The sequence below is a fragment of the Myotis daubentonii genome, chromosome 12 (genome assembly GCF_963259705.1).
Source record: "Myotis daubentonii chromosome 12, mMyoDau2.1, whole genome shotgun sequence".
Classification (NCBI taxonomy): Eukaryota; Metazoa; Chordata; class Mammalia; order Chiroptera; family Vespertilionidae; genus Myotis; species Myotis daubentonii.
The window spans coordinates 25352440-25379434 of NC_081851.1; the positions used below are offsets into that span (position 1 = coordinate 25352440).

The 26995-nt window shown below is 49.2% G+C and overlaps 1 protein-coding gene across 6 annotated transcripts in view; it reads left to right on the top strand.

Annotated features, from left to right (window-relative positions):
• Positions 1-26995, top strand: part of REEP1 (receptor accessory protein 1) — a 96676-nt gene that overhangs the window by 30443 nt on the left and 39238 nt on the right. For all 6 annotated transcript variants that reach the window (XM_059659264.1, XM_059659265.1, XM_059659270.1 and 3 more), the window contains exon 2: positions 17641-17713. In XM_059659264.1, the coding sequence (XP_059515247.1) occupies positions 17641-17713 (73 nt within the window). The remainder of the gene's footprint in view (positions 1-17640; positions 17714-26995) is intronic.

Below are 26995 nucleotides of genomic sequence, written 5' to 3' on the forward strand. Positions count from 1 at the left end.
ATTTGTAATAGCCAGAGGTTATGGACAGGAAAGCGGCCTGCAGAGAACTGCCCGGCAGGGGAATCTGGCCGTGGTGTGCACGGTAGGCCACTTGTGGTCAGAACGAAGGGAAGGAAAACTGGTTAGAAGGGTCTCACAGTCCTATAGGAATGAGATGAGGAGGCGAGTGTTGTGAGAGGCACAGGAAAAAGCTGAGCAGCAAAGTCACTACAGGAGAAACGTCCAAAGCGTGGAGCCTGCTGGATGTGGGTACCGAAGTGTGGTCCCTGGGCCAGCAGCCCACCACCCTGGGAACTTGTTAGAAATGCAGACTCCCATGCCCTGGCCAGTGGACTCAGTGGTTAGAGTGTCAGCCCACAAACCAAAAGGTCTAGGGTTCAATTCTGGTCAAGGGCATGTACCTGGGTTGCTGGTTGGGGCACTTGCAGGAGGCAACCAATTGATGTGACTCACATCGATGTTTCTCTCTCTCCTCTCCCCCTCTCCCCTGCCATCTACTCTCTCTAAAATCAATGGAAAAAATATCCTCCGGGGAGGATTAACAAAAATTAAAAAATAATGATAAAAATAAATAAATAAAAATTATATAGAAAAAGAAATGCAGGCTCCCAGAGCCTACCTCCGACCTAGTGAATCAGACTCTGGGGGTAGCCTGGCAGTCTGTGCCTTGCCAAGCCCAGCAGGGAATTCTGATGCACCCCCAAGTTTAAGAGCCACTGAAATAGGGACACTGAGTGAGGGTATATGATACAAGAGGAAATATCCAACAGGCTATGGGAGATGGGGGGCAGGAGTTGAGGGAGGGGAGCAGGGGCTGATGTGGACCCTGAGGCTCTCCTGACAGGTGCACAGAGAGTAAGTTGTGCTTTGAGGGAGGAAGTGGGCACAGGCCCCAGAAGTCTTGGGGTGTCTGAGTGAGGCTTCTTTGGTTGCAGGTAACAGAAGTCTGCTCTAGATCAGCTTAAGCAAGAGGCATTTACCGTATGGGAAGGACGCAGGGGCAGCTTCTGGGATGCAAGGGTAGAGAGTCCACCTGACCTCCTGGAGAAACGAACCAAGACAGCTTCTCTCTGGGCATCTCTCCCCCTCTCCGTCTCTCTGCCCCCTTCTCTGAATCTCTCTTTCTTGATGCTTTGAACCAGTATCTGTTCAACCCCTAACTATGCGCCTGGTTTAGGCAACAATGATGGATTAAAAAACAAACAAACAAAAAGACTCTGCCTTCATACATGTCTGTCTGTCTCTCTTAGCTTCCAGTGTTGTCTCTACTTCCCTTCCATTGTTTCCGTCTCTGCAGACATCATTTCTGCTGCAGTGAGCCGTTGGCCAGATGGGACCCTCCGGTGGCGGCTGATTTACAGTCTTCATTTTAAGTAACCTGCCGGCGTCTGTGCCCTGATTCTGCATTCCCAGGAGAGGCAGAAGTCCGAGAGGCCCAGCTTGGGCCCAGCGTTGGGCAGATCAGCTCTGGCAGGAGGCAGGGTTCTTGTACACCCCCTGGGGGTGGGGGCGGTGGTCCTCACGAGAGAGGGGAATGGCAGCACGGCGGTGCCAGACCCTGTTTCAGAGTGCGCTGTTCTCGTCTTTAGTAGTGCAATCTGTGGGGGGAATGGTTCTTGTTTTCTCTCATAATGAGCTTCTTAACAGAGGACTCCAGCACCAGCACGGCCGCTTCCGGAGAGAGGGAGGCCGGGAGGGCCCGTGGTGCATTCGTGCGCGCTAATCGCTAATCGTTAGAAACTATTGTTGTTGGGGGGGAGCCTGTTGGCACAGAAAGGATGGATGCAATTCTCTTTTTCTTTTGGGGGTGGGTAGATAGCCTTTAAAGTCGTTCCTCCTACCCTGGGAGTCTGTGTTTACAAATGAAACAACAGGGTCTGGGCATCCAGGCCTGAAGGACGGTCCTTGGCTTGGAGGGGAGAGAAGGATATCACAGTGGCGTCTAGGTTCCGTTTTCTTAGCCGGAGGAGACTTGCCTTTCATGCAGGTGGTAGGCTGTGGTGACTTTACGCACGTTCATCTTTCTTGGCCATGAAACATAGGGCGCGGTTGCTAATGATTTTACAGGAATTGTTCCTTTTCCTTGGTTATGTTGGAATATTTTTTTTTTAAATATATTTTATTGATTTTTTACAGAGAGGAAGAGAGAGAGATAGAGAGTTAGAAACATCGATGAGAGAGAAACATCGATCAGCTGCCTCCTGCACATCTCCTACTGGGGATGTGCCTGCAACCCAGGTACATGCCCTTGACCGGAATCGAACCTGGGACCTTTCAGTCCGCAGGCCGACGCTCTATCCACTGAGCCAAACCGGTTTCGGCTATGTTGGAATATTAATTATGAGACACCCCAGGGCATTTGTGTGAGTGGATCTTTACACACCTTCCTTGGAGGGGGACCTTCAACTCACTAGTTCCCTTCACAGTCTTGGTTGTAAATTGCTTCTCTAACCTCCTTTCACCCTGAGCATTCATTCATCCAGTCATTCACTCACTCACTCATATTTAGCGCACACCTGCTATGTGCAAGCGTTGTGCTGGGAGGTAGAGTTCCTCATTCTTTGTATTTCAGTCACCGGCCTGCCACTTTCCTCTTCAGTTGTCCCTCCGGCCCTCAGCCCTTGGGTGGGCGCGGCAGATGTGCTCAGGGGAGTGATAGCAGGTCTGCGCATGCTCTTCTCCCTTCCTGGAATGCTCCCCGGCCTCCCTTCCTCCCCCGTCTGCTAACCCACTGCTCATCCCCTGCGTGGAGACGTGGAGACGCTGCTGATTGAGAAGCCCCTGGCTCACAGGGCGGCGTTTGGGGGTGATGGTCTGTCTGCCTAAGTGTCGTCCAGCTGGACTTGAACTTGATGGGGTTTGGGATTGTCCCACTCACCTTTATGTCATGACAGTGATGGATAAGGATTGATGCTGCTCTGGGCAATAGGATGGGGAGAAAAGGAAAGGATCAAGAAGAAAATAAAACCACTCATCATTCCATCACCCGGAGATGCATTCTGGAGGGATCTAAGACTTCCTCAATACAAAGCTTTGATATGGTTGAAGTTGCTGTGCCTTTTGCTTTCCCATTAACATTAATATACCAGTATTTCCTTGCGTCCAAAATATTTCTAAACAGGATCTTAGTGATCTTTTTGAATTATATAGTCAAGTTTTTGTTGGATATTTATTTCAAATTTTTTTTACATAATAGAAAGCCATGAAATGCCTTTGTGTCTTCATCTTTGCCTCTGGTGATTTCTTCTGGATGGATTCCCAAGAGTACGGAGAGTCGTTTGGTGTGATGGTCTGCCTGAGTACAGGAGGGCAGTCACTAGGCCAGAGGTATCGATGCTGTGAGCATTTGAGAAATAACGGCAACTTGCCTCCCAGGAAGATTGTACCAATCTCTGCTCCCCTCAGCAGCTTTTTGAGAGTTGGGTTTATAAATTCTAAAAGGAGATGGAGACAAAGAGCAAGGCCCCGCTGATCTCCTCATTGGCTGCGCCTTCCATTTGTAGGGAGCGGCAGCTTTCCCTGTTAGGAGCCGGGGCGGGGTGGGGGTGGGGAGGAGGGAGGCGGGAAATGCCTGTTGCTGCTGAGGCTGTTAGCTTGGCCTTGAGTGACAAGGGCCAGCGCTACGGGCACAGCCTCGCTTTTCCAGGCAGGACTCGGGGACTCAGGGAGCCCCCCTGAGGGACTGCGCAGCTCTCTGCAGCAGGGAGGGAAGGCGCTGCTCTCCATTAGCCTCACGCCCAGTAATGAGGAGTTCAAGCTTCGGGAAGAGCATCTGGCGCTGTAAAGCCTAACGGGAATTAAAGGCAAGCAGAGCGTGGGGGAGCGTCTGCGGCTGTCACTGTCCAGGGAGGCCACTGCTCTGGCTTCGTGCATGCGGTCTCCTGGCCAGTTAAGCGCAGGAGCAAATGTGGGTTCCAAGAGGTTAGTCAGTTGCTTGATAGGGAATTGGACCTGCCGGGAACTGAACTTGCAGCCTGGTGGGTATGTATACTCTGTTGGTATTGCTTAGTTATACTTCTGGAATTGGTGCTGTTTAGAGGACACTTGGAAATAAAATAAGATGATCCTGCCCAGCCGGTGTGGCTCAGTGGTTGAGCACCGACCTATGAACCAGAGGTCACGGTTCAATTCCTGGTCGGGGCACATGCCCAGGTTGTGGGCTCAGTCCGCCGTGCGGGGCATGCAGGAGGCAGCCAACCAGTGGTTCTCTCTCATCATTGATGTTTCTATCTCTCTCTCCCTCCCCCTTCCTCTCTGAAATCAATAAAAAAAAAATATTTTTTAAAATGCTCCTGCATTAACCCAGGAATACCTCGCTCGTATCTGCATGTAACTGGGAATTTGCCCACTGTAATGACATCAATAAAGTGTTTATAAACAAAAAAACAAAAAAAATAAGATGATCGCGAATCAAGTGCTTATGTTCCAGCCGGATTGAGTATAGTGAGGATGAGCTCATGAATTATGTTTTAAAATTGACTTTAGATGGTGACTTAGTAAATGGAAAAAATAAATTAGGATATTTAATATGAACAAGATGGGAGACGGGAAACGAATACCTGGCGAGTATTAAAACATTTTAACACTCTGGGCTCTTTAAAATCCCCTTGTTTTTTATTTAATCCTGACCATAGGAACTGCGGTTGTTTCTTATTTTTATAGATGAGGAAACGGAAACTTAGAGAAAGTAAGTAACTTAACTGAAGTCATAAAGCCGGTCAGAGGCAGAAATGAGATTCGAATCCGTGTCTGTCTGCCCCCCCCCCCCCCAGCCCTGCCCTCGCCGTGTTCAGGGCGCTGTTGCCTCTGGCTCTGGCAGGAGCTGGGCGAGGGGCTTCGAGCTGCTGCAGTCTGCTCGAGGGGAAGGCGGGGCTGTGGCCGCTGGGAAAGCCTGCTGGGCGGCAGTCTGCTCTGAGGAGCACTGTGAGCCGGCTTCAGAGGGGACACAGATAGCGCGTTGGGCAGCTTACAGCTTCTCCCAGCTCTGTGGGCGCTTCTGCTTGGTTGGGGGGTTGGGGTGATGTGCGTTCTTACACCAACGTGGCCACCTTCTTCACTCCTGGGTGCTGCTCCACTGGGCTTCTGGGTGTCTCAGCTCAGGAATTAGATCCCAAGCTTTTGGTGCCGTCATAAGTTGGGTTGCTGGTGGGACTGTGGTGCGAAGGGCTTTGTGCACATAGATGCATAAGCTGCTGACAGCGAGGCCTCCGCCAGCCCCAGGGCACAGTTCAGGTTGGAGAGGAGACGGCTAAGGGGACCTGAGCTTTCGGGCATCAGTGGTCAGAGGTCTGAAGGCTATTTCTTAGTCAAGGCCTCTTCCCCTTTTTGTTGCTGTTGTTGCATGAATCAGGATAGATAAAACCAACTGGACTTTGCATGAGCCAAAGCGGAATTCTCCATCATAAAGAGGCAGGGTGCCGAAACCGGTTTGGCTCAGTGGATAGAGCGTCGGCTTGCGGACTGAAAGGTCCCAGGTTCGATTCCGGTCAAGGGCATGTACCTGGGTTGCGGGCACATCCCCAGTGGGAGATGTGCAGGAGGCAGCTGATCGATGTTTCTCTCTCATCGATGTTTCTAACTCTCTATCTCTCTCCCTTCCTCTCTGTAAAAAATCAATAAAATATATTTAAAAAAAAAAAAAAGAGGCAGGGATTTGCAGCTGGATTCCATGGGTGCTCGAACCCAGGGTAGGAAGCTGTTGGGAAGCCTGCTGTTCTCACTCCTTCTTCAGTCCCTCCCCGCCCCCCCCCCACGCCTGCCCCTCCCACCCCCCAAACCCTTGTCTCACGTCTCAGCTTCTCTAGCCACACCTGCTTTATATTCTCTCTCTCTCTCTCTCTCTCTCTCTCTCTCTCTCTCTCTCTCTCTCTCTCTCTCTCTCTCTCCTTCTGTTGTATGTGTTTCTCTGATTTTGTCTCTCTCCAGACTCCTACTTTCCTTGCATATAGGGCCAAACGTAGGCACCCAGAGTAGCAGCCCTCACTCCTGAGTCTGTATCTCTTTAGGTCACCTACCCAGCAGAAACTACTACCTCAAGTTTCTCAGCCCCAATGCCAACCTCTGGGACCAGACTGCTTTGAGTGACAGCGAATGCCTGTGCGTGCAAGGGTTCAGACAACGTCAGCAGTAGCGTCCTGACAGGATGCGGGAATGGTGGATGCTGAGGGAGGATCAGATGGCCTTCAGGGCCCCTTGTGGCCATGACAGTCTGAGCTGGGCTGCTGCCTCTGCTGCAGATACTTCCCCTAGACCCGTGGTCGGCAAACCACGGCTCGCGAGCCACATTCGGCTCTTTGGCCCCTTGAGAGTGGCTCTTCCACAAAATACCACGTGTGGGCGTGCACGTACAGTGCGATTAAAACTTCGTGGCCCATGCGCAGAAGTCGTTTTTCGGCCTGGGTGAGTCTATTTTGAAGAAGTGGCGTTAGAAGAAGTGGGGCGTGTCGGTCGGGCAGGAGATGGGAGACGTGGCACAGGCGGGCCACGGGACGAGGTGGGGGGGAGGCGCGTGCGATTCATGCACGAGTTGAGGATGGGAGCGTTGGAAGGGGTCGACCTCAACGAATGTACCTCAATCAGATTGAGGACATTTTTAGCAAAGGCCAGCTTAGGAGTACCCGAATTAAGTTAATAACAATGTACCTACCCATATAGTTTAAGTTTAAAAAAATTGGCTCTCAAAAGAAATTTCAATCGTTGTACTGTTGATATTTGGCTCTGTTGACTAATGAGTTTGCAGACCACTGCCCTAGACTATGCATGCATGGGGAAGGTTGGGGGGACATATACAAGTACTTATTGGTGTCCCAGTATGGGAGGGACATGTCCAGCATAGCAGTATTTTAACTACTATTATTGCTGAGAGCTTGGATTGTGGGTGATTTTGATTTTTGTTTCATTATTTTCTGTGCAGTAGTCCTCTCTTATCCATGATTTTACTTTCTGCAGTTTCAGTTATCCCCATCCAACTACAGTCCAAATATTTTTTTTTTAAATACAGCATTTAATTTCTAAACCAGGAAGAAAATTTATATCAAATCAGCAGGAGGCAGGAAAAGAAAAAATAGGAGATACTAAGAAAAGGATAGTAAATTTTAAAAAATTGGAATAAGATGTAGAAATAAATCTAAATATATTAGTAATCAGAATAGATGTAATCAATCACCTTTTGTAATGCTGAGACTATCAGATTTGTTTTTTTTTTTTATTGCTTAAAGTATTACAAAGGGTATTACATATGTATCCATTTTATCCCCCCGCCCTAGACAGTCCCCTAGCCTCCCCTATCACCCAGTGTCTTATGTCCATTGGTTATGCTTATATGCATGCATACAAGTCCTTTAGTTGATCTCTTACCCCCCTACCTCCTGCCCCCCAACCCACCCCGGCCTTCCCGCTGCAGTTTGACAATCTGTTTGAGGCAGCTCTGCCTCTGTATCTATTATTGGTCAAAAGTTTATAATGGTCTCTATTGTCCATGAATGAGTGAGATCATGTGGTATTTTTCCTTTATTGACTGGCTTATTTCACTTAGCATAATGCTCTCCAGTTCCATCCATGACGTTGCAAATGGTAAGAGTTCCTTCCTTTTTACAGCAGCATAGTATTCCATCGTGTAGATGTACCACAGTTTTCTAATCCATTCATCTACTGATGGGCACTTAGGCTGTTTCCAGATCTTAGCTATGGTGAATTGTGCTGCTATGAACATAGGGGTGCATATATCCTTTCTGATTGGTGTTTCTGGTTTCTTGGGATATATTCCTAGAAGTGGGATCACAGGGTCAAATGGGAGTTCCATTTTCAGTTTTTTAAGGAAACTCCATACTGTCTTCCATAGTGGCTGCACCAGTCTGCATTCCCACCAGCAGTGCACAAGTGTTCCTTTTTCTCCACAACCTCTCCAGCACTTGTCGTTTGTTGATTTGTTGATGATAGCCAGTCTGACAGGTGTGAGATGGTACCTCATTGCTGTTTTGATTTGCATCTCTCGGATGATTAGTGACTTTGAGCATGTTTTCATATGTCTCTTGGCTTTCTGAATGTCCTCTTTTGAAAGGTGTCTATTTAGGTCCTTTGCCCATTTTTTGATTGGATTGTTTATCTTCCTTTTGTTAAGTTGTATGAGTTCCCTATAAATTTTGGAGATTAGGCCCTTATCAGATATGTCATTGGCAAATATGTTTTCCCACACAGTGGGTTTTCTCGTTGTTTTGTTGATGGTTTCTTTTGCTGTGCAGAAGCTTTTTATTTTGATGTAGTCCCATTTGTTCATTTTTTCTTTAGTTTCAAGTGCCCTAGGAGCTGTATCAGTGAAGAAATTGCTTCGGCATATGTCTGAAATTTTCTTGCCTTTGGATTCTTCTAGAATTTTTATGGTATCCTGTCGTACATTTAAGTCCTTTATCCATTTTGAGTTTATTTTTGTATATGGTGTAAGTTGGTGGTCTAGTTTCATTTTCTTGCATATATCTGTCCAATTTTCCCAACACCATTTATTGAAGAGACTATCTTGGCTCCATTGTATGTTCTTGCCTCCTTTGTCAAATATTAATTGAGCATATTGGTTCGGGCCGATTTCTGGGCTCTCTATTCTATTCCATTGATCTGTATGCCTATTCTTGTGCCAGTACCAGGCAGTTTTGAGAACAGTGGCTTTGTAATACAACTTGATATCTGGTATTGAGATCCCACCTACTTTGTTCTTTTTCAGGATTGTTGCTGCTATTCGGGGTCTTTTTTTATTCCAGATGAATTTTTGGAAAGTTCGTTCTAGATCTCTGAAGTATGCTGTTGGTATTTTAATGGGAAGTGCGTTGAATTTATAGATTGCTTTGGGTAGTATGGACATTTTAATGATGTTGATTCTACCAATCCATGAACACGGTATGTTCTTCCATCTGTTTATGTCTTCCTCTATGTCTTTTTTCAACGTCCTGTAGTTTTCTGAGTAGAGGTCTTTTACCTCTTTAGTTAAGTTTATTCCTAGGTAGCTTAATTTTTTTGGTGCAATGGTAAACGGGATTGTTTTTATAATCTCTCTTTCTGAAAGTTCACTATTGGTGTATAGAAATGCCTCAGATTTCTTGGCGTTAATTTTGTATCCTGCTACATTGCCAAACAGTCCAAATATTTTAAATGGAAAATTCCAGAAATAAATGATTTGTAAGTTTTAACTCAAACATGTCAAACTCGTGGCCTGCGGGCCGCATGTGGCCCACAACGAATATTTTTGCGGCCCAGCCAATAAAACATATGTAAGAAACATTTTAATAAAAATTTTGTAACTTAATTTTTACAATATCCTGTTATACATAATTATTAATAACGAACTACAACGCTCGCTAATGACTGATTATTATAATCATGTTGCATTCATTTTCCTTATGCGCTTTACGCGCAGGCGCACCATTTCTCTCTACTAATACTAGCAGCGAATATTCTAGCAGCCGATGGCCATGTCATTAGTCTTGGACTGACTTGTGTGGTGTGCGCAACAGGAAATATTTTGCTTTCAAAGAACAAGAAAAATAGGTTTATTTGCATTATGCTTATTAATTTGTTCAGTTAATCAGTGTATGATAAGTTAATGTTCAAGAAAAAATATTAATTTTTATTAAAATGTTCTATTATTTTATGTTAATGATTACTCATTTATTTCAGCCCTTTGAATTCAGCATGTCTCTACTGAAATAAACCTACGTTTCTATGGAAATTGAAGCTTTTGTTTTTTGCAGCCCACATACACTTGCACCTTGTTTATTTGGCACGTGTCAGCCTTTAGTTTGACATGCTTGCTTTAACTTGTGCGCTGTTCGAGTAGCGGGATGAAACCTCACACTGTCCCGTTCACTCCCACGGGAACGTGAACATTTCTTTGCCCAGGGTGTCCATGCTGTACATAGGATTAATGTTGCAGTATCACAGTGTTTGTGTAACCCTTATTCTACTTAATAACGGCCCCAAAGTGCAAGCGCAGTGATACTGCTGATGCAGATATGCCAACGAGAAGCCATAAGGTGCTTCCTTTAAGCAAAAAGGTATGTATGTGTACGACAAAAACATAGCATCTGTGCAGTTTGGTGCTGCCCACGGCTTCAGGCATCCACTGTGGGCCTTGGAACATCTCTCCTGCGGGTGAGGGGAGACTACTGTCTTTAAAACATTGTCTACAACCAACATAAACAAGTAACATTCCACGCTCTTGAATGATGGCAGGGCACAGTGGCAGAACCGCACGAGGTGTGCGCAGGCGTTAGTGGAGGGCGTGTGAGGCTGGTGGGCTGGGCTGAGGCTGGATGGAGGAAGCCCTGCTTCAAAGGTAAGCAGTTTGGAAGTTTTCTTTGGGCCGTAGGGAGCTATGGAAGTGTTTTGAGCAGTGGAATTTCTCGGTCAGGAATGGTGTCAGTTCTTGTCACCCTGGCTTCATGTCATTGCTTGCTTGTCTGTACATCCACAGAGATTAAAACACACCCAGGTTTTCCTGTTTTCCAGTCCATCCATTCTTTGTTTTCCACCCTCCCAGAGGACAGCTGTCAGCACTCTGCCTGGCTGACCCATGGTTCCCACCTGCTGGTGACAAGGGTTACAGCAAAAACAATGCCACCTTTGGCCCCTCTGCCGCTGCTGCAGTTCCCAGGAATACACCAGAGCGACCAGTGACTGTCCATGTCTGGCCTGAGGGCCTTGTAACAGCTCTGCTTGCTTTGCTTATCACCACCATTTGGGTGTTTGCTATCTCAGGAAGTGGAGTGTGTGAGAGGCGGGGATAGTGCATGCTCAGCAGTATCCACACAGTCCAAGCAGCTGCGCAGAGGCAGGGCCGGACCTGGGTGAGACCGAAGTCATGGGAAGAAAGAATGCCTGAGCTGGGGGAGGGGGTGCTCCACCCGCCTGCTCACTGCTGCCTCACCAGCGACTATACCAGGTTGGTACGATATTTACCAGGTCAGTAGGTCAGTATTTCCTGAATGAAAATGAGACTGCCAAGCCCAGCCACCAGAGTGGCTCGGTTGATTGAGTGTCATTCTGTGCACCGAAAGGTGGTCAGTTCAGTTCCCAGTCAGGGCACATACCTGGGTTGTGGGTTTGAACCCCGGCCGGGGCATGTGCAGAGAGCAGCTGATCTCTTCTCTTCTCTTCTCTTCTCTTCTCTTCTCTTCTCTTCTCTTCTCTTCTCTCTCTAAGCATGTCCCAGGGTAAGGATTTAAATAAGAGAGAGAGAGAGGCTGCCTAGCTAAGAGAGGTGGTTGGGGGGGGGGGGTGTCCAAGATCACCCCACCAGTTCAGATCAGAGCTGAGCCTAGAACCAGGCTTGCTGACCTTCAGTTGGGACTCCTTCCCCTGTGCCACATCCCCCTTCGCTGCACAGGGTCCCAGAGGTGACATTCTGGACCCTGGCTGATTCTTCTCCCAGACCAGGCCCCTTTTCCCAGGGCCCTGTGCTCTAGACCCCCTGCTCCTTGAATTCAATCACTTCCCAAACCAACCAGCCATCTAATCAACAAACCAGCCAGCCAGCTCTTCTTCTTTACCCGCTGCCATGGCAAAGGCACTGTAGAACTAGCCACACTAGAATGTGGGAGACTTCCAGTCCTTTAGTTGTACCCCCAGGGGCATCTCCAGAGATGCCTCAGCCCATGCATTTCTCCACAGACAGTCAGGGTTGAGGTGGGAGGTAAGATCCCATTACAAACTGTGCCATTTATAGTAAAGCTTTCTGGGTCGAATGCGCATAGGCCAAGGGAGTAGCATAAACTTGTCAGTCATCTTCTCTCTCTATTTTGGGAGGGATCCAGACTTGACTTCATGTGTCCTCTGAGACTCTCCAGAACCTTCTGGACAAAGGCATTTCCCTGATGTCACACACCCAGAACCCAGGAGCGAATCAGAGGGTAGGATACTTTTATGATTCCGCTGGGACAGTGGAACCACTCCCCACACCTCTGAAAGACACTGTGTTCTTTCCCCGACCCCACCCCCAGGGGACTGCCTTGCAGACAGTGGCCGTCCTGGGTCTCCCAGCCACCGGGCGTTCCTGGGTCTTATGGACACAAGTGCTGGACCCAGCCTTCCCCCGGGACTGGGTAAATGACTCCCACGGAGGCGTCGCCCCTCCTGGTGGTGGGACGCCACAGTCCGGGCCCTCGGCTTAGAGCCTCCACCGTGGGGGAAATAATTTCACAGATCTGTGCAGCATTTTCGTCTTCCGCATTTTTTATTGCATGTCATCGCACTTGACCTCCCCACCAGCACCTGTGGGGACACCCCAATGGGCGGAGGAAATGAAACAGGTGAGGCTCCTGGACACTTACCAAGGACTCTTGTGTGTTGAATGGTGCAGCACAGACCAGCACCAAGGCCCCCCAGCTCCCAGGCCTCCGAGGTGGTCCCTCCTTCTGTGTGCAGCTTAGAGTTCACATGGCTGTACAGCCAGGCCACGTCCCCCATTCACAGGAGCTGAGCAGCTCTGCGGACAGGGAAAGCCACAGCGTGTTCTGAGTGTGGAAGATCAGAGGAGTGTTAGACAGGCATGTGGGGGATTCTGGGGGACAAGGGGGAGACCACAACACACAGGTACTGACCGAGTCCCTCACTCTTTCGTTTGTTTTCAGCAGAATCCAAGCTGTGTTACAGTTTGCATGAGCCTTGGTAAGAGGGCTTATGTGTTAGACCCGTGGTCGGCAAACCGTGGCTCGCGAGCCACATGCGGCTCTTTGGCCCCTTGAGTGTGGCTCTTCCACAAAATACCGACTTCTGCACATGGGCCACGAAGTTTCAATCACACTGTACGTGCGCGCCCCCACGTGGTATTTTGTGGAAGAGCCGCATGTGGCTCGCGAGCCGCGGTTTGCCGAGCCGCAGTTTGCCGACCACTGTTAGACAATTTTATTTTAAATAAGTTGCTTCTCATGATGATTTAAAAAAATTTCCTCAGCAAAGCCAAGGATTCGTGGTAATGCAAATAATGGGTGGTTAAAATATGTTACTGATTTTGTTCGATCAAACAAGTGGGAACGTCCCTGATTTAGCGCCCACTCTGTGAAATCCCACATTCTTGCCCAGCCTTGCCTGGGACTTGCTGTGTGACATGAGCCCAGTTATTTACGTCGTCTGATTTTATTTGCATCTGTGAAATGGAGATGATAACCATGCCCACATCTTAGAGGTTTTGTACATGCAAAAGGCAGGTAGAGCACCTACAGCCGTGCCCAGCACCCCGCAGAGCAATCACTGGCACTAGTTATGATGTGATGCTAACTCTTCTTTTGGTCAAACTGTGAAGCTTTCACTTTTGGTGTTGGTTTCCTGGACACCCCCACTAGGACAGTTCTTTCCATAGGCCCCCCTGTGATCGTGGCCCTATGGCACGCACAGATGGAAAGAACGCATATTGTTTTCATTCTGAAGCAAACATTCTGAAGGCCCCTGACTTGGAGGAAGAGAAGGAAGGAGGGGGCAAACATAGGAGACACATGACAGGCAGATAAATGGAGCCAGTAAGTTAGGGGTGGCAGGCTTCAAGGTCACAGCAAGTGACTGTGGAGAAGGGAGGATGGTTTGAGGCCCGGTCACAGGTAACGGAGGAGTGTGTGGGCACAGAGCCCGGCCTCGCCTCCTCTCTAGAGGCACACGCCTCTTCCTCCCCTCTTCTGGGGCTGACGTGAGCACTTACAAGTAGCTGTAGATCTTCCTAAGTATTTCACCGCTTTCCTCTTGACCTTGTAGAGAGAGTTTTGTAAATCTATGCAGTGGGTTAAGTTCCCCGAGAGACATTTCAATTCTTTGTTCTTTATTCACTCAACAGACATTTTTCAAGTGGCCACTTCAGCAGGGGCTGTGCCAGGCACTAGAGACCCCCCTAACCACCTAGGACTGCGTGGTTTGGCTGGGGACACTGAGTCAGCCAGCACAGTCAGCCCAGGAGGACACAGACAGGCCCTGTTGTCAGGCTGCCCAGACCCACATCCCAGCGCTGCTCCTGGCTGGGGTCTCCTGGGTCCTTAGTGTCCTGTCTATGAAACGGAGTAGACTTGGTAAACTGGGCGGATCCAGAGCCATGGAAGCAGGGAACAGAGTGTGGGATCTCGGAGGGAAGGCGGAGAGGTGGGTGGGTGGGAGGTGATCAACCAAAGCCTTTGTATGCATATATGCATGGCCCATGGACACAGACAATAGGGTGCTGAAGGCCCGGGTGGGGTGGGGTGAGGTGTAGGGGATCAGTGGGGGAAAAAAGCGGACATGTGTAATACTTTCAACAATAAAGATTAAACAACAACAACAAAACAAAACAAATAAAATGGAGTAGAATTCTTATCCCATATGGGTGTTGAGGGTTAAGTGGGGCATGTATACAACCTATAGAGCAGTGCCTGGCATTAGTAGTGCTCAGCGATATTGATATCATAATTTTAAATGTCTTAATAATACGACAGCATAAGGGCTGTAATGGACTCAAATAATATCAAGAAAATTCGGAGGGACAAGCGATCAAAGACTCACAGAAGTGGCTTTGTTGAGATGGATCTTAAAGGATTAGTGGGACTTTATCAGGAAAAACAGTTGTGAGGCTGTGGGAAGATCCTGCATTAAGATTTAGGCAGGACGGAGAGCAGGCGGGAAGTCACAGTTGTGAGTGATGAGCATGGCTCATTGTGGGGACAGCTGCTGCCGGTGAGATCCGGAGGCCGAGGGAGGGCTGGGGAGGGGCGGGCAGGGGACTTGCAGGGGCACTTGGTATGCGTGGACATAGATCCCAACCCCTTTTGGCTTGGACCTGCTTCATCTGTTACTTCTTGTCTCCAAAATAGATTTAGATGTACTCAGCATTCTAATCCCATCCTCCCTTCCCTGGGCAGTGAGATGCTCAGTGTGCTCCTCTCCCTGCCAGGGCTATGGAGATTTTAGGGTCTGAAAAAGCAAATTTATCTTGCTGTCCCCATGCTGTCAGGTAGGGGGACACTGGCCACCCCTTCACATCAGGCCTCCCGTCCGCGCACCCCTGAGGGGTCCCAGTTCCGTGACCAGAGGTGTCGCTGCTCGTGGGAGCTCACAGAGGAGCAAATAGCGGCTGTTGAGTTTGCACTTGTCTCTCTTCCGCCAGCCGCACGCTGCCTCCGGGCAGGGGCTGGAAACCCTCCTGGCAGACCTGGCTAAACCGGGGCATCTGTGCCAGGGGAGCCAGGGGCACGTTGCCTGAGGCTCTGCTGAATCAGCCATTGCCATCTGGCGTCCCCTTGCTGTCGAGAGCTCAGTCCCAGCGTCATGAATGTGCCCTGGATGGCTCTGCCCTTTACTTCACCAGACAGAGAACGCCGGGTACTTGCCGAGCACTTGCCAGGCCCACGGCGCGGTTATGAATGAGACAGAGACCAGCCTTGGCTTTGTGGGGCATGTAACGTGGCAGACAGACCGTGAATAAAGCACCGCAAGTGTATGCGTAAGGGCTAAGAAGAGGGAACCGAATCTTCAGGGTTGAGGAGGTCAGGAAGGCCTCCGGGAGGGAAGCAGACTCGGGTACCTGAGAATGCTCGGGAGGAGGGCAGGGCGGACGTTGGGAGACCTCCCTCACCAGGCGGCTCATTCCTGGACCCGGTGGGCTTCCCCAGGCTGTGCCCCCTCAGCACGCCTGGTGCCTTTCTCTCTTCCTTAAATTTCTTCCCTCCCACCTGAGGCCTACGTTTTCTCCTCCCCTCAGACGCTCGTCCCCTCTGTGGGTCCCCTCTGCGGGCTTATCATGTTCCCCACACGTAACCCCGCCCTCACAGAGGATGACGCCGGAGGACAGTGTTAGTGAAAGGCCAGGCTGGGAGGAGACGCCCTGGCCAGGGCCCCAGCCGGCATCAGCCAGTCTTCAGAGGCTTTACTCCGCGACGGCCATCGGACCTTGACACGCAAGCGGCTGACCGCTCTGTGCGCCGGAGTCCCGTCCGAGAAAGAGGTTCCGCTGGCCGAGGCGGCCTGAGGACTGAGGCGATGCCTGTGTGAGGCAAGGGTGCCAAAACCCTGTCCCTGCCAGCATCTCAGGAACGGACTCTGCTCAGTTAACTGGTTTTCCCCGGCAGCCGGAGGCAGAATGTCAGGGTGTTGCCTGGCCGCAGCGCTGTGGGAACGCTGCCCACTGCGTGGTAGATGGCGTCTGGACTCCGAGTTTTCTGTACGACCTCTAAATACTGAGGAGGGAGCCAGGGCTTTGGGGTTCCCAAATGTGGAGCCTCCTTGCAGGGACCCCGGAAGCTCTGTGGGTGGGTGTTCACAGGAGATGTTGGCTCCTGGGGGGTGGGGAGCCATGCACCTCTGGTGCCCACTCAGTTTGCATGTGAATGGACACCTGGGTGACCTGATCTGTCAGGCGAAAGGAATAAACTCTTCCAGCTCCAACGTCCTGTCAAGTCATACATTTAAAAACATCCATTGTGAGCCTACTGTGTGGCAGGTGCTAGAAATACATTGTTGAAATAAAACAGGTCCATTCTGTGCCCTGAAGACATTTACAGTCCAATGGGGAGATCCTGTCAATCAAAGTATCCCCCAAACACTAGTGAAAGAGCACCCTGATAATATGCACATTGGCTGTGAGGGCGGGGGGTGGGTGGGGAGAGAGGGGGGGGACTGACCCAGCTGGAGGTGAGGGAAGGCTTCTGTGACCAAGTCATGGTGGAGCTGGGATCTGGTGAACAGGCATGTGAACCAGACACAGAAGTGGGGGAAGATTCCAGAAGGAGACCGCAGCTCAGGCAACGGCTTGTGGGGGGAGACTGGGAGGTGCGAGGTGGAGAGAATGAGGTCCGGTGGGGCTCTACCAGGCAGTCCTTAGAGCAGGGGTGGGCAAACTTTTTGACTCGAGGGCCACAATGGGTTCTTAAACTGGACCGGAGGGCCGGAACAAAAGCATGGATGGAGTGTTTGTGTGAACTAATATAAATTCAAAGTAAACATCATTACATAAAAGGGTACGGTCTTTTTTTTTTTTTTTTTAGTTTTATTCATTTCAAACAGGCCGGATCCGGCTTGCCCACGGCTGCCTTAGAGGCAGGACTGAGAGATTCTTTAATGACCCGGTGCAGCCCTGCCCTCAGGCAGTGAGAGCTGCTGCCCAACAGTCACGCTGGCGTTATTTTTGCTTCTTCGTCTTAAGAGCAGCGAGGCGCAGGTTAATGCGGGTGGGGATGCATGCGGCTTGGCCTGCGTGGATTTGCAATTGGAAAGCGGATTCCGGCCGCAGGATGCTGAAATCAAGCAGGAGAGGCGTGAAATTAGAAGGAACTTTCAGTGAGCCGGTTTCCGTGGTGAAGGAAGCCCACCGTGCCTGCCGCCGGCCGCAGGCTCATAGAGCATCTGGGGATTAGCAGCAGGAGAGGAAGGTCTGACCTTTAATTTGAGTGTCTTATGTGCAGGTTGGCTTCCCACCCCACCCCATTTTTGGCTTCCATGACCCCAAATCACCCTTGTAGGTTGTAACAGGAGGTTCCGAAGCACCTCCCAGCCAGGAGCAGACTCAGGGCATTCGGAAACCATAAGTCAAGCCCACGGCAGCACTTTCCGTAGCTGAGAGAACGGTTCCTGCCATTGAAGACAGACATTTCCCATCATGAATGAAAATCACATTTCTCTTTCTCTCTCTCTCTCTCTCCCCTCCAGGCTTATATTTGGCACCCTTTACCCTGCATATTATTCCTACAAGGCCGTGAAATCAAAGGACATTAAAGAATATGTGAGTAGCACTTTGGGGAGTGAGCTGGGTGTGAACGGGCGGGAGGAGGTGGGCGCTCTCTACTGTGGGCACTGGCAGCAGGCTGAGGAGTCCCTTAATCGCTCTCCTCATGAGACCTAAGTGGTGTGGCCCAGGAATCCCCTCCCGGACGACACTTCCTCTTTAGAACTAGAGTGCAGAAGGAGGGGACGCAGGGAGGTACAGCGAGAGGAACCGAGGTCCCCAGTCTACCACATGCCACTGTGTGGCCTGGGCTGAGTGACTTCACCTCGCTGAGCCTGTTTCTTTGTCTGGAAAACACTGTGTAGACCAGAAAGCACTGTTATTGGGACCCAGGGCAGGAGCAGGGGTCCTGGGACCAGCAGACCCGGTTCAGCTCCTGGGTCTGCGACTCAGGCTCTATCCCACCCCAGTTCTGCGATTCAGATGCCCCAGGAGGTAAACCCTATTGCTTTATAAGCTTTTAGAGGGCGGGAGTTGTTCATTATTCTACAGCTATTACCCCACAGCGCCTAGCAGAGGGCAGAGCACGTGGAAGGGGCTCCTTGGTTTGGAGGATGCATTGCTGTTGAGTGGATTTGGGAGCCGTGGTCACGGCCCTCGATGTGCTGGGCACCTCTAGGCAGAACCATCAGAACACCCCTGACTGACAGAGACCTGCAGGGCGGGTTGAGGGAAGGAGAGACCCAGGTCCAAGTACAGAGGATGTGGATTTTGTCAGCAAGAGCCTGAAGTCAAGTGCTGGCTCTGACTTGCTTGATGCAATGGGTGGCGAGAAGCTGGCTTCCAAGAGCCCCCTTTTCTTCACCTGAGCTGCGGGGTGAAGAGCAACAGCCCTGACCCCCAGTGTCGTGAGGGACAGAGGGTCTTCGCTCTCCCTCTGTGACCCAGAGGTGTCACTTGGCAACTTTGTCAGGTAAAGAGGGTTGGAAACATCATCGTTCCCTTTCTCGGAAACCCCAGGACATCTTTATGATGAAACCAGCCACCTCCCCGTCAACTGCAACCAGAATTGACCACCCTCCCCTCTCGGTTTTCTAGAACTGCTCGCCCAGGCTTGCCTTTGCTACTAAACAGGGGGTTCAGACAGGGGTGGGTTCTCCCCAGAGACTGGGAACCTCTGAGCGTGAGCTGTAAATAGCTGTTAAGTTATAAGCACAGAAGCTCATGAGTCTCCGTTGACCTGGCACAGGGGTGAAGCATGAGGCAGCCTCTTCCAGGTCTCCCTTCCAGCCCAGGGCGCCGGGCAGCTGTGCCAGGTGAGGAGGCAAAGCTGGGGTCACCGTGGTTCAAGGCCCGATCTTCTGCTTTGCAGGGGCAGAAACTCAGCTCTGTCCGCTCTTCTGGGAGAGATCAAAGCCTGGTAAATTGTTTTGCTCTGACCAATCTCACAGGAGCCTGGTTTGTCACTAGAAGGGCAATTCATAAATTTAGAGTGAAACATATAACTGACAAGCAGAGCAGCTGTGTGTGTTGGCTGGTGAACACGTGTTTTTCCCGAAAGGAAAGCTTGAGAATAAAGATGAGACGGTTTCTTGGTAAAAATGGAATTGGAAGAAAGAAGCTGAATAGTGTTAGGGTGACTGGCACGCTCACACATGTGCACTCGCTTCTCTTCTCCTTTTGACCATGGATCCATTTGTCCAGGAGAGAAACCTGGGAATTTCCTTGTACCCCTGCCTCTCCCTCACCACCCAGCCATGCACACACCTGATTGGCAACTGCGTCCCTAGTCCCCTAATAATCTGTCAGACCAGGTCTCTCCGTTTCTGCAGCCACTCTCTTAAACAAGGTTGTCATCATTTCCTCCCTGGAATGTTGCAGTAGCCTCCTCTGCTAGTTTTTATTGCTCCTGTAACACATGACCATGAATTTAGGGGCTTAACACAGGCAAGGCTCTAGGGGAGAATCACTTCCTTGCCTTTTTCAGTTCCTGGAGGCGGGTCACCTGCATTCCTGGGCTGGAGCCTCTTTCTCCCTCTTTCAAGTCCACAGTGTTTCATCCCTGAACATCCTCCCATAGGCCCATCTCCCTGTGGCCACCGCCGGGTCAGGGTCTCCGCCTTAAAGCACTCATGGGACACAGCAGGCCGCCTGATAGTCCAGGATGGTCTCCCATCTGAAAGTTCTTAGCTTAACGACTCTGCAAAGGCCCAGTTGCCGTAGATATATTCATGGGTTCTGGAGACGAGGATGAGGACATCATTTGGGGCGGGCAGGGGCTAGTGTTTTGCCTGCCACACTTCCTAATTGGTTCTCCTGCCTCCTGTCCCTCATCTCACACTCTGTTGTCTATAATATAGACTCTATATAACTTCTAGAAGCCTTTGAACGGTGGGAATACTCATTTCAATCCCCTGGGATCCTTGAATGACTGCTTCTCGCCTGCAACATTGAGTGCGGACCCATTATACAGGCTTGAACACCCTCTGTCTTGCTCCTCCCTACTTCCCAGCCTCTTCTCTACAAGCATTGAGTGCTCTCCGTCCCATACTCAGTGTGGCCTGTGGACCAGAATGAGTAACATCACCTGCGAGCTTGTTAGAAACGAAGACTCTCGCATCCTGCCCAGACTTCCGGAATGAAAATCAGACTTTTTACTGGATCCTCCATTTGAGAAACACTGCTGTCAACATTCATAGCTTCTTATGTCTTTCCAAACACACTGCACTTAAACAGAAAGGAACTTATGGGAATTCCTAAGACAAACTAGAAGGCTGGGGGGAAGATACTCAAATTGGGGAGGATCCCAGAAACCTGGTGACAGGTAAGCTTATGCCACAGGAAAGGTCTGGTTAGGAAGCTGCTGCCAGTATCATCACCATGGACACTGGCTTCTGGCTGCCTGTGCCTTTGGGACAGTCTGTGAAGATTCGAAATCCTGGCTAGGGGCATTTGAAGCCTAGATAATAGGACTTGCTGCCCAAAAAGACAATCTCAAAATTAGAAGGCTTTGGATACTGGTAATAAACATAGATTTGTTACATATTACATATAATTATATTCAATAAAATTTATGATGTTTAATGAAATTAAAATACAGTACATAATATGGCTGTATATATACAGTGTGTATATATATATATATATATACACACATATATATATATATATATGTATATATTTCCATTACAGTTACTTGTTTGGTTGCCCAACATTGACATCCACTCCTTTACCCAGGTTTTGGCTTTTAAAAAACCTTCCAACAAGAATTCTGTGCAACTCATTTACTTGTTAAATCCAAATTTCTTCAGCTGAGTCCAGCTGCAGGTCCAGTACCTCGCTTCCTCTGGCTCTGACAGGATCTAATCTTAATATTCAGCACTCTAAAAAATTAAATGATCGAGTGAACCACCCATATACTCTATTAGGGAGAGAAGGAGAATAAATAAAAACAAAATTAGTTAAAATATTTAAATCTATACATAACAAAAAAAATGAAGAAAACATTGGTAGAAGCTACAGTCCTTAGTCATGCAAGTGGTCATAAGTTCATAACTTGTGTTTATGTCTTTTGTTAAAAGATAATCTTTAAAGGGTAAAATCACGACTCTTGTACAAATATAAAATTAACACATGTAAAAATTTTACATAACTCATTAATTAATGAGGGAACCAGTAAGTTGCTAAAAACACATCAAAGGAGATTCCAAAGAACAGACACATAACCAATCAGGAGTGATGAAATGAATTATTTTAAAATATTCAACTGATTTCTTGGGCACATGTGGAAATCAAAGTTGTAAACTAGCTCAAAAGACATTGAAAAACATGACACCTGTGGGACCAGGGTAATTCAGAAGGTGCTCTGGGCCAGTGGTTGGCAAACTGCGGCCCCGTGAGTGTGGCTCTTCCACAAAATACCACGTGCGGGCGCGCATGTACAGTGCAATTGAAACTTCGTGGCCACATTCAAGGGGCCAAAGAGCCGCATGTGGCTCGCGAGCCACAGTTTGCCGACCACTGCTCTGGGCACCTACAGTTCCATAGCACATCCAGCATTTTTTCCTTTGCTTCCTTCTTCCACCATCTAATGCATGCTCCATCAGAGCGTTGGTTCAGTAAGCAGCAGTTCTCAACCTGTGGGTCGCGACCCCTTTGGTGGTCGAACGATCCTTTCACAGGGGTCGCCTAAGACCATCCTGCATATCAGATATTTACATTACGATTCATAACCAGTAGCAACATTACAGTTATGAAGTAGCAACGAAAATAATTTTATGGTTGGGTCACAACATGAGGAACTGTATTTAAAGGGCCAGAAGGTTGAGAACCACTGAGTTAGAGCTTCCTTATCCAGGGTGTAGCCTGAATCTTCATTCCTGAGGAACGTGAGGCCTTAGTAATCCTGCCTCTGTGAGTCATTGACTTTTACCTCTGAGTGAGACTGTAGTCGGAGATCCCCCAGGACCGTTAACTTCCTCCCCTGCACATTGTGTAGCAGCAACCCTGGTTCCCCTGACCATCAGGATCAAGTCACCCCATCGAAGCCCCTAAGTCCCTTTATTATCCACTTCCGAGTGGCATGGTGGTCCTGAAGTGGTCAGGTGACTGTCTAGTCCAGTGATGGCGAACCTTTTGAGCTCGGCGTGTCAGCATTTTGAAAAACCCTAACTTAACTCTGGTGCCGTGTCACATATAGAAATTTTTTGATATTTGCAACCATAGTAAAACAAAGACGTATATTTTTGATATTTATTTTATATATTTCAATGCCATTTAACAAAGAAAAATCAACCAAAAAAATGAGTTCACGTGTCACCTCTGACACGCGTGTCATAGGTTCGCCATCACTGGTCTAGTCTCTGCTTCTATTTCATTGGAACCAATTGTATCCCTGCTAGAAGCACCTATCCTCCAGGCATTAAAATTATTAAAAAGTAGAACTCGGAAGTTTAGGGTTGAGAAGCAGAAAGGCTGTGAGTCAGACTGTTACGGCACCTCTCACAGACACCAGCGGTGTAAGTTACCCAACAGCCCCCTGAGTCAGAGGGAGAGGCTGTCCCATCTCAGTTCTTATCTGCTCATATGAATGAATCCAAACAAGTGACTCCAGGTCATGGTGTTGTGTTCAAGTGAATTTATTAAGAAAGTAAAACATGCAAATTTATTAAAGGAACAAGGCAAGCAATCATCCAGCAAAAAGTGTGTATGGGCTCTCTCTCGGCGAATCTGAGGAGCGAGTGGGGTGGAGGTTTCTGCCTTATATGTTTCTGTTTATAGATTATAAATCTCTCTGCTGAATATCTTGGGTGCAGATTAGTTTTCAAGGTCCCCCTTTCACTTTGTTGTGGCTTTCCCAGAATTTGTGGGAAGCACCTGGCAGTTTTATCTTGCCAAGCCCCAAAACTGATGGCTTTTCTGTTTAGGGAGTGAAATAAACTGCTCTTTTTTCCTCCCCCCTTCCCCTCTCCTTTCCTGCTTTCTCTACTTAGAGAGACTTTTAACCATTTGCTCTCAAGTGTCTTTGGTTGGGGGAAATAATGGCTTGTTACTTACAAGCCAGCTGCAAGCTGTCCAAACTGCTTGACCACGTTTAATTTTCTTATCTCAGTTTCCCTATTCCTCCTGCCCTGGAATGTCCCTAGCTTCTTGCTACGCTGTAACAAGACCAGTGAATCTCAAACTTTAACGTGAGTACAAATGAACAGAGGATTTCATTAAAATACAGATTCTGATCCGTAGGGTCTCAGGTGGGGCCTGAGAGTCTGTATTTCTAACCAGCTCCTCCTTGATTCCGATGGTGCTGGTCAGGCACGGGCTTTTCACAGATGTCTGCCATCTGGGGGTCCATCCACATCGTTCCAGAATGTGACCACAGCCCAGTACCAGTCTCAGTACCTTCCATGTACCTCATGGTATTGCCAGATCCTTACCTTGTATTTTAAAATGTACTTGGGATTTGCTTTAATCAGGGATGGTGAGGCATGCAGACACAGAAATGACTGTCATGAAGAAAGATGTTTTTACTCACAGCTCCTTAAAGGCGGGAGGCCCAACACACCTCCAGGGCCAGAGCAGGTGGGCCACAACCTTTACTGGTTTCTGCAGGGAAGTCAGGTAGGGGAGGGTAGTCAGGTTTAGGGTTGGCTAGCTGGAATAATTTCAGCAGGCCGGTGGGGTGTGGGGGCTGCCGTAGTTGCCTTGGTACCTGGCCTGGGGTTATTAGGGCTGGGGAATATTGGCCCACCTGTGAGCGCTCTGTATGGGCTCTGGGTTGGTGAGTTTGCATATGAAAAGTCCACCCTGGGGCACGTCTTTTTCTAAGAATTGTCTGGTCCTGGGGAGGGAAGTCTCTCCCCAGTCAGCAAGGCCTCCAATGCCAAGCATCAGAGTACAGAAAATAAGAAAAGAGTTCATACACCTGGTGGCAGTGTAGGTGCATTAGCTCAGGACACTGCTCCTTCCAGGCTCAGTGCGCTGCTCAGAGTTCGGCCTGTGAGGGAACTTCACTTCCTCATTCTCTCAGGGCCACCGGGCTATGCAGCTGTCCACTGTGAGCTCCTGCCAGCAGATGGTGCCGAGGCAGCTGTAAACCAGGCTCTAATCGTCCCTTTCTCGGTCATTAGGCATAGGGAGTGCCCTGGGAGGCCGGAGCGGGGCCCAGATGCAAGAGGGAGTGTGGGATACTCAGGAAATAGGGTGACTGATGTAGGGGAGGATCCAAGGGTGAGGTGAGGCCACAGAGGTGCTAAGCCTGCTGCCTGCACAGCCCATGGGGCGGGCTCTTGCAGGCTGCCGGGAGCCCTGGAGGCTTCGTGATGGGTCCTGGGGTCTCAGCCCATCTCTGTGGCTCATGGAAGGTCTCTAGGCTCTGCTTCCCACCCTCCTGCTATGACCTAGGATCACAACTTCTCCTATGTCCTCACTGCTGGGTCCTGCCCGGATCAGTCCAGAGGGACTCCCTAGCCCTGCTGTCAACTCTCCATTCCAGAGTTGCTCCTGGTCAACACCTCTCAAATTGGCCATAGCTCCCTCTCTCTCTTCTGGATGCCGTCCTGCCCATGCTCTCCACGTCTTGCAGGGAATTTTGGATAGAATCCCTCAAGCCTGGCAACTTCTCTTTCATACCTTGGAAAAAATAGCCATCATTGGGTTACTCTGTGGTTTGATGGGGGAAAACATTTCCTGGTAGTTTATTTATGGTTTCCCTCTCTGAGCCACCAATATCCCATTTACCTTTTGAGGCTCAGCGAATCATTCTCACACCGTCCTTTCCGCATGAAAGCATTTTAAGGAGAAGGGGTTCATGATGGAAACTTCTTCAGGCTAACACTTCAAGCCCCCTCACCCCCATGCCTCCTTCATCTTTGGCCATGGCCCCACTCTCCCTCCTGAGATTTGGCCTTGCCTTCCCAGAGGCCTATTGGGCATGCTTCTCAGATGTCTCCTGGGCCCTCAGACTGCCCTCGGGTTCTTGGAGCTCAGCCTCTTCTCCCTAAATTGACCCTTTGTTTACTTCCTTGCTGGTGTGAGTGGCTCCGTGTCACACCACGCCCCGACTTCAACAGGCCCCTTTCCTCCCATGTATACCCATCATCTATTCAGCCGGTACTCGTGGGGAGCATCTGTTACCTTGAAACCATCCTAATTCTCTATTTTCTTCCCAAAAAGCCACGTAGGCCAGTATTTCCCAAAGCATATTATTCTCAGTCTTTTTTAAACCATCCTTTCTTTCCCATTGACAATGCCAACATTCTAATCCAGTCATTCAAGACATACTCACTGAGTACATACTACCTGCCAGGAGCTGTTTGGAGGACTAGAGCTACAGTGGTGTGCAAAAATAACTGGCTTCCACTCTCAGGGAACTTATAATCGAGTAAGAAAAGCAAAGCAATAAGCAGGTGCTTTCAAAGCAGAATGTTCAGTGTTACGACGGGAGCATGTATGACACTGTGGGAGAGAAAAAGGAAAGTGCACTTACCCCAACTTTGGACACTTCCTAGAGGAAATGACCTTTGGGCTGAGATCTGAGGGCTGAAATATGGAGGCAAAGGGAGATGCCCTGTTCAGGTTCATTATAACAAGTGGAAAATTCAAGCAAGTGTGGGTGAGACGGAGGGCTTTCTACGGAGGTAATTAGGGTCCAGTTCATGCAAGGACGTTTATAACATTTTAAGGAATTTGGGATTTATCTTAACCATTGAAGACTTTAAAAGCTTGGAAGGAGAATCATCAAGTTTGGATTTAACAAGATCATTCTGACTGAAATATGGAGGACAGATTGGGAAGGAGGCAGAGGTAGAGACACCAAGCAAAAGATGGGAGTAGTCTGATGAGTTCATGCTTTTGGAAGACTAGGATGGGGATGGTTTGTAGCAGCGGTCGCCAACGGGTGGTCCGTGGACCATTGGTGGTCCGTGAGGTCCGAAAGGTTGCTGACCGCTGGTTTGTAGGATGGGCTGGTGCCGGGAGCCGGTCCATCCTTGCTGTTTCAAGGGATCTGGCATATATGGCATACGGTTCTTAATATGTTTGCTCACCTTCTTGGCGCTGTGTTTTAACCAAGGTCACCTCTCCGAGAAAGGTTGAATCCCCAGGTAGGGATTTTCCCCTGAAGTTAGGGAGGGAATAAAACCCCTCAACTAAGTGCCAGGCGGGTAATTAATCCCTTTAACTATGAACAATCATGCTTAAGCTACATAATCTTTACTCCCTGGAATGGAGATAAGAAACGCCCTAACCTTTGTAATAGAGATTGATAGGATTGAATCAACTGGTATAAATACAGATGTAACAAGACAGAAAGAGACAGAACTCAGAACACAGAACTCAGGAGACAGAACTAAGAAGAGAGAACCTACAGACAGAACCTACACAGAACCTACAGACAGAAGAACTTTGCTGGAGAGAACATGGCAAAAGATCCTGGACTGAACCTGACTACAGAAATATGGCAAGAGAACCTGACTAGAACCTGGTGACTGAACCTGGCTGGAGAACCTGGACAGAACCTGGCTGGAGAACCTAGCGAGGGAACATGGCCACAGAACCTGGCTGGAGATCCGAAGCAGAACCTCTCTGGAGACCCAGACCAGAACTTGGCTGGAGAACCAGCAGAACCTCTCTGGAGATGCAGACCAGAACTTGGCTGGAGATCCTGGCTGGAGATCCTGGCTAGGCTGCTGATCAACTGAACACTGTCTCCGTGTCCTTCCTTCTTCGCCGACTCCGTCCACGCCTTTGGGGACCCCTGGACCTGCTGGGGCTGGACCCCGGCAGGCTGGGGAGGGGAAAGCCTAGAGACAAGGGAAATGGGAAAGAGGGGACCACGACCTC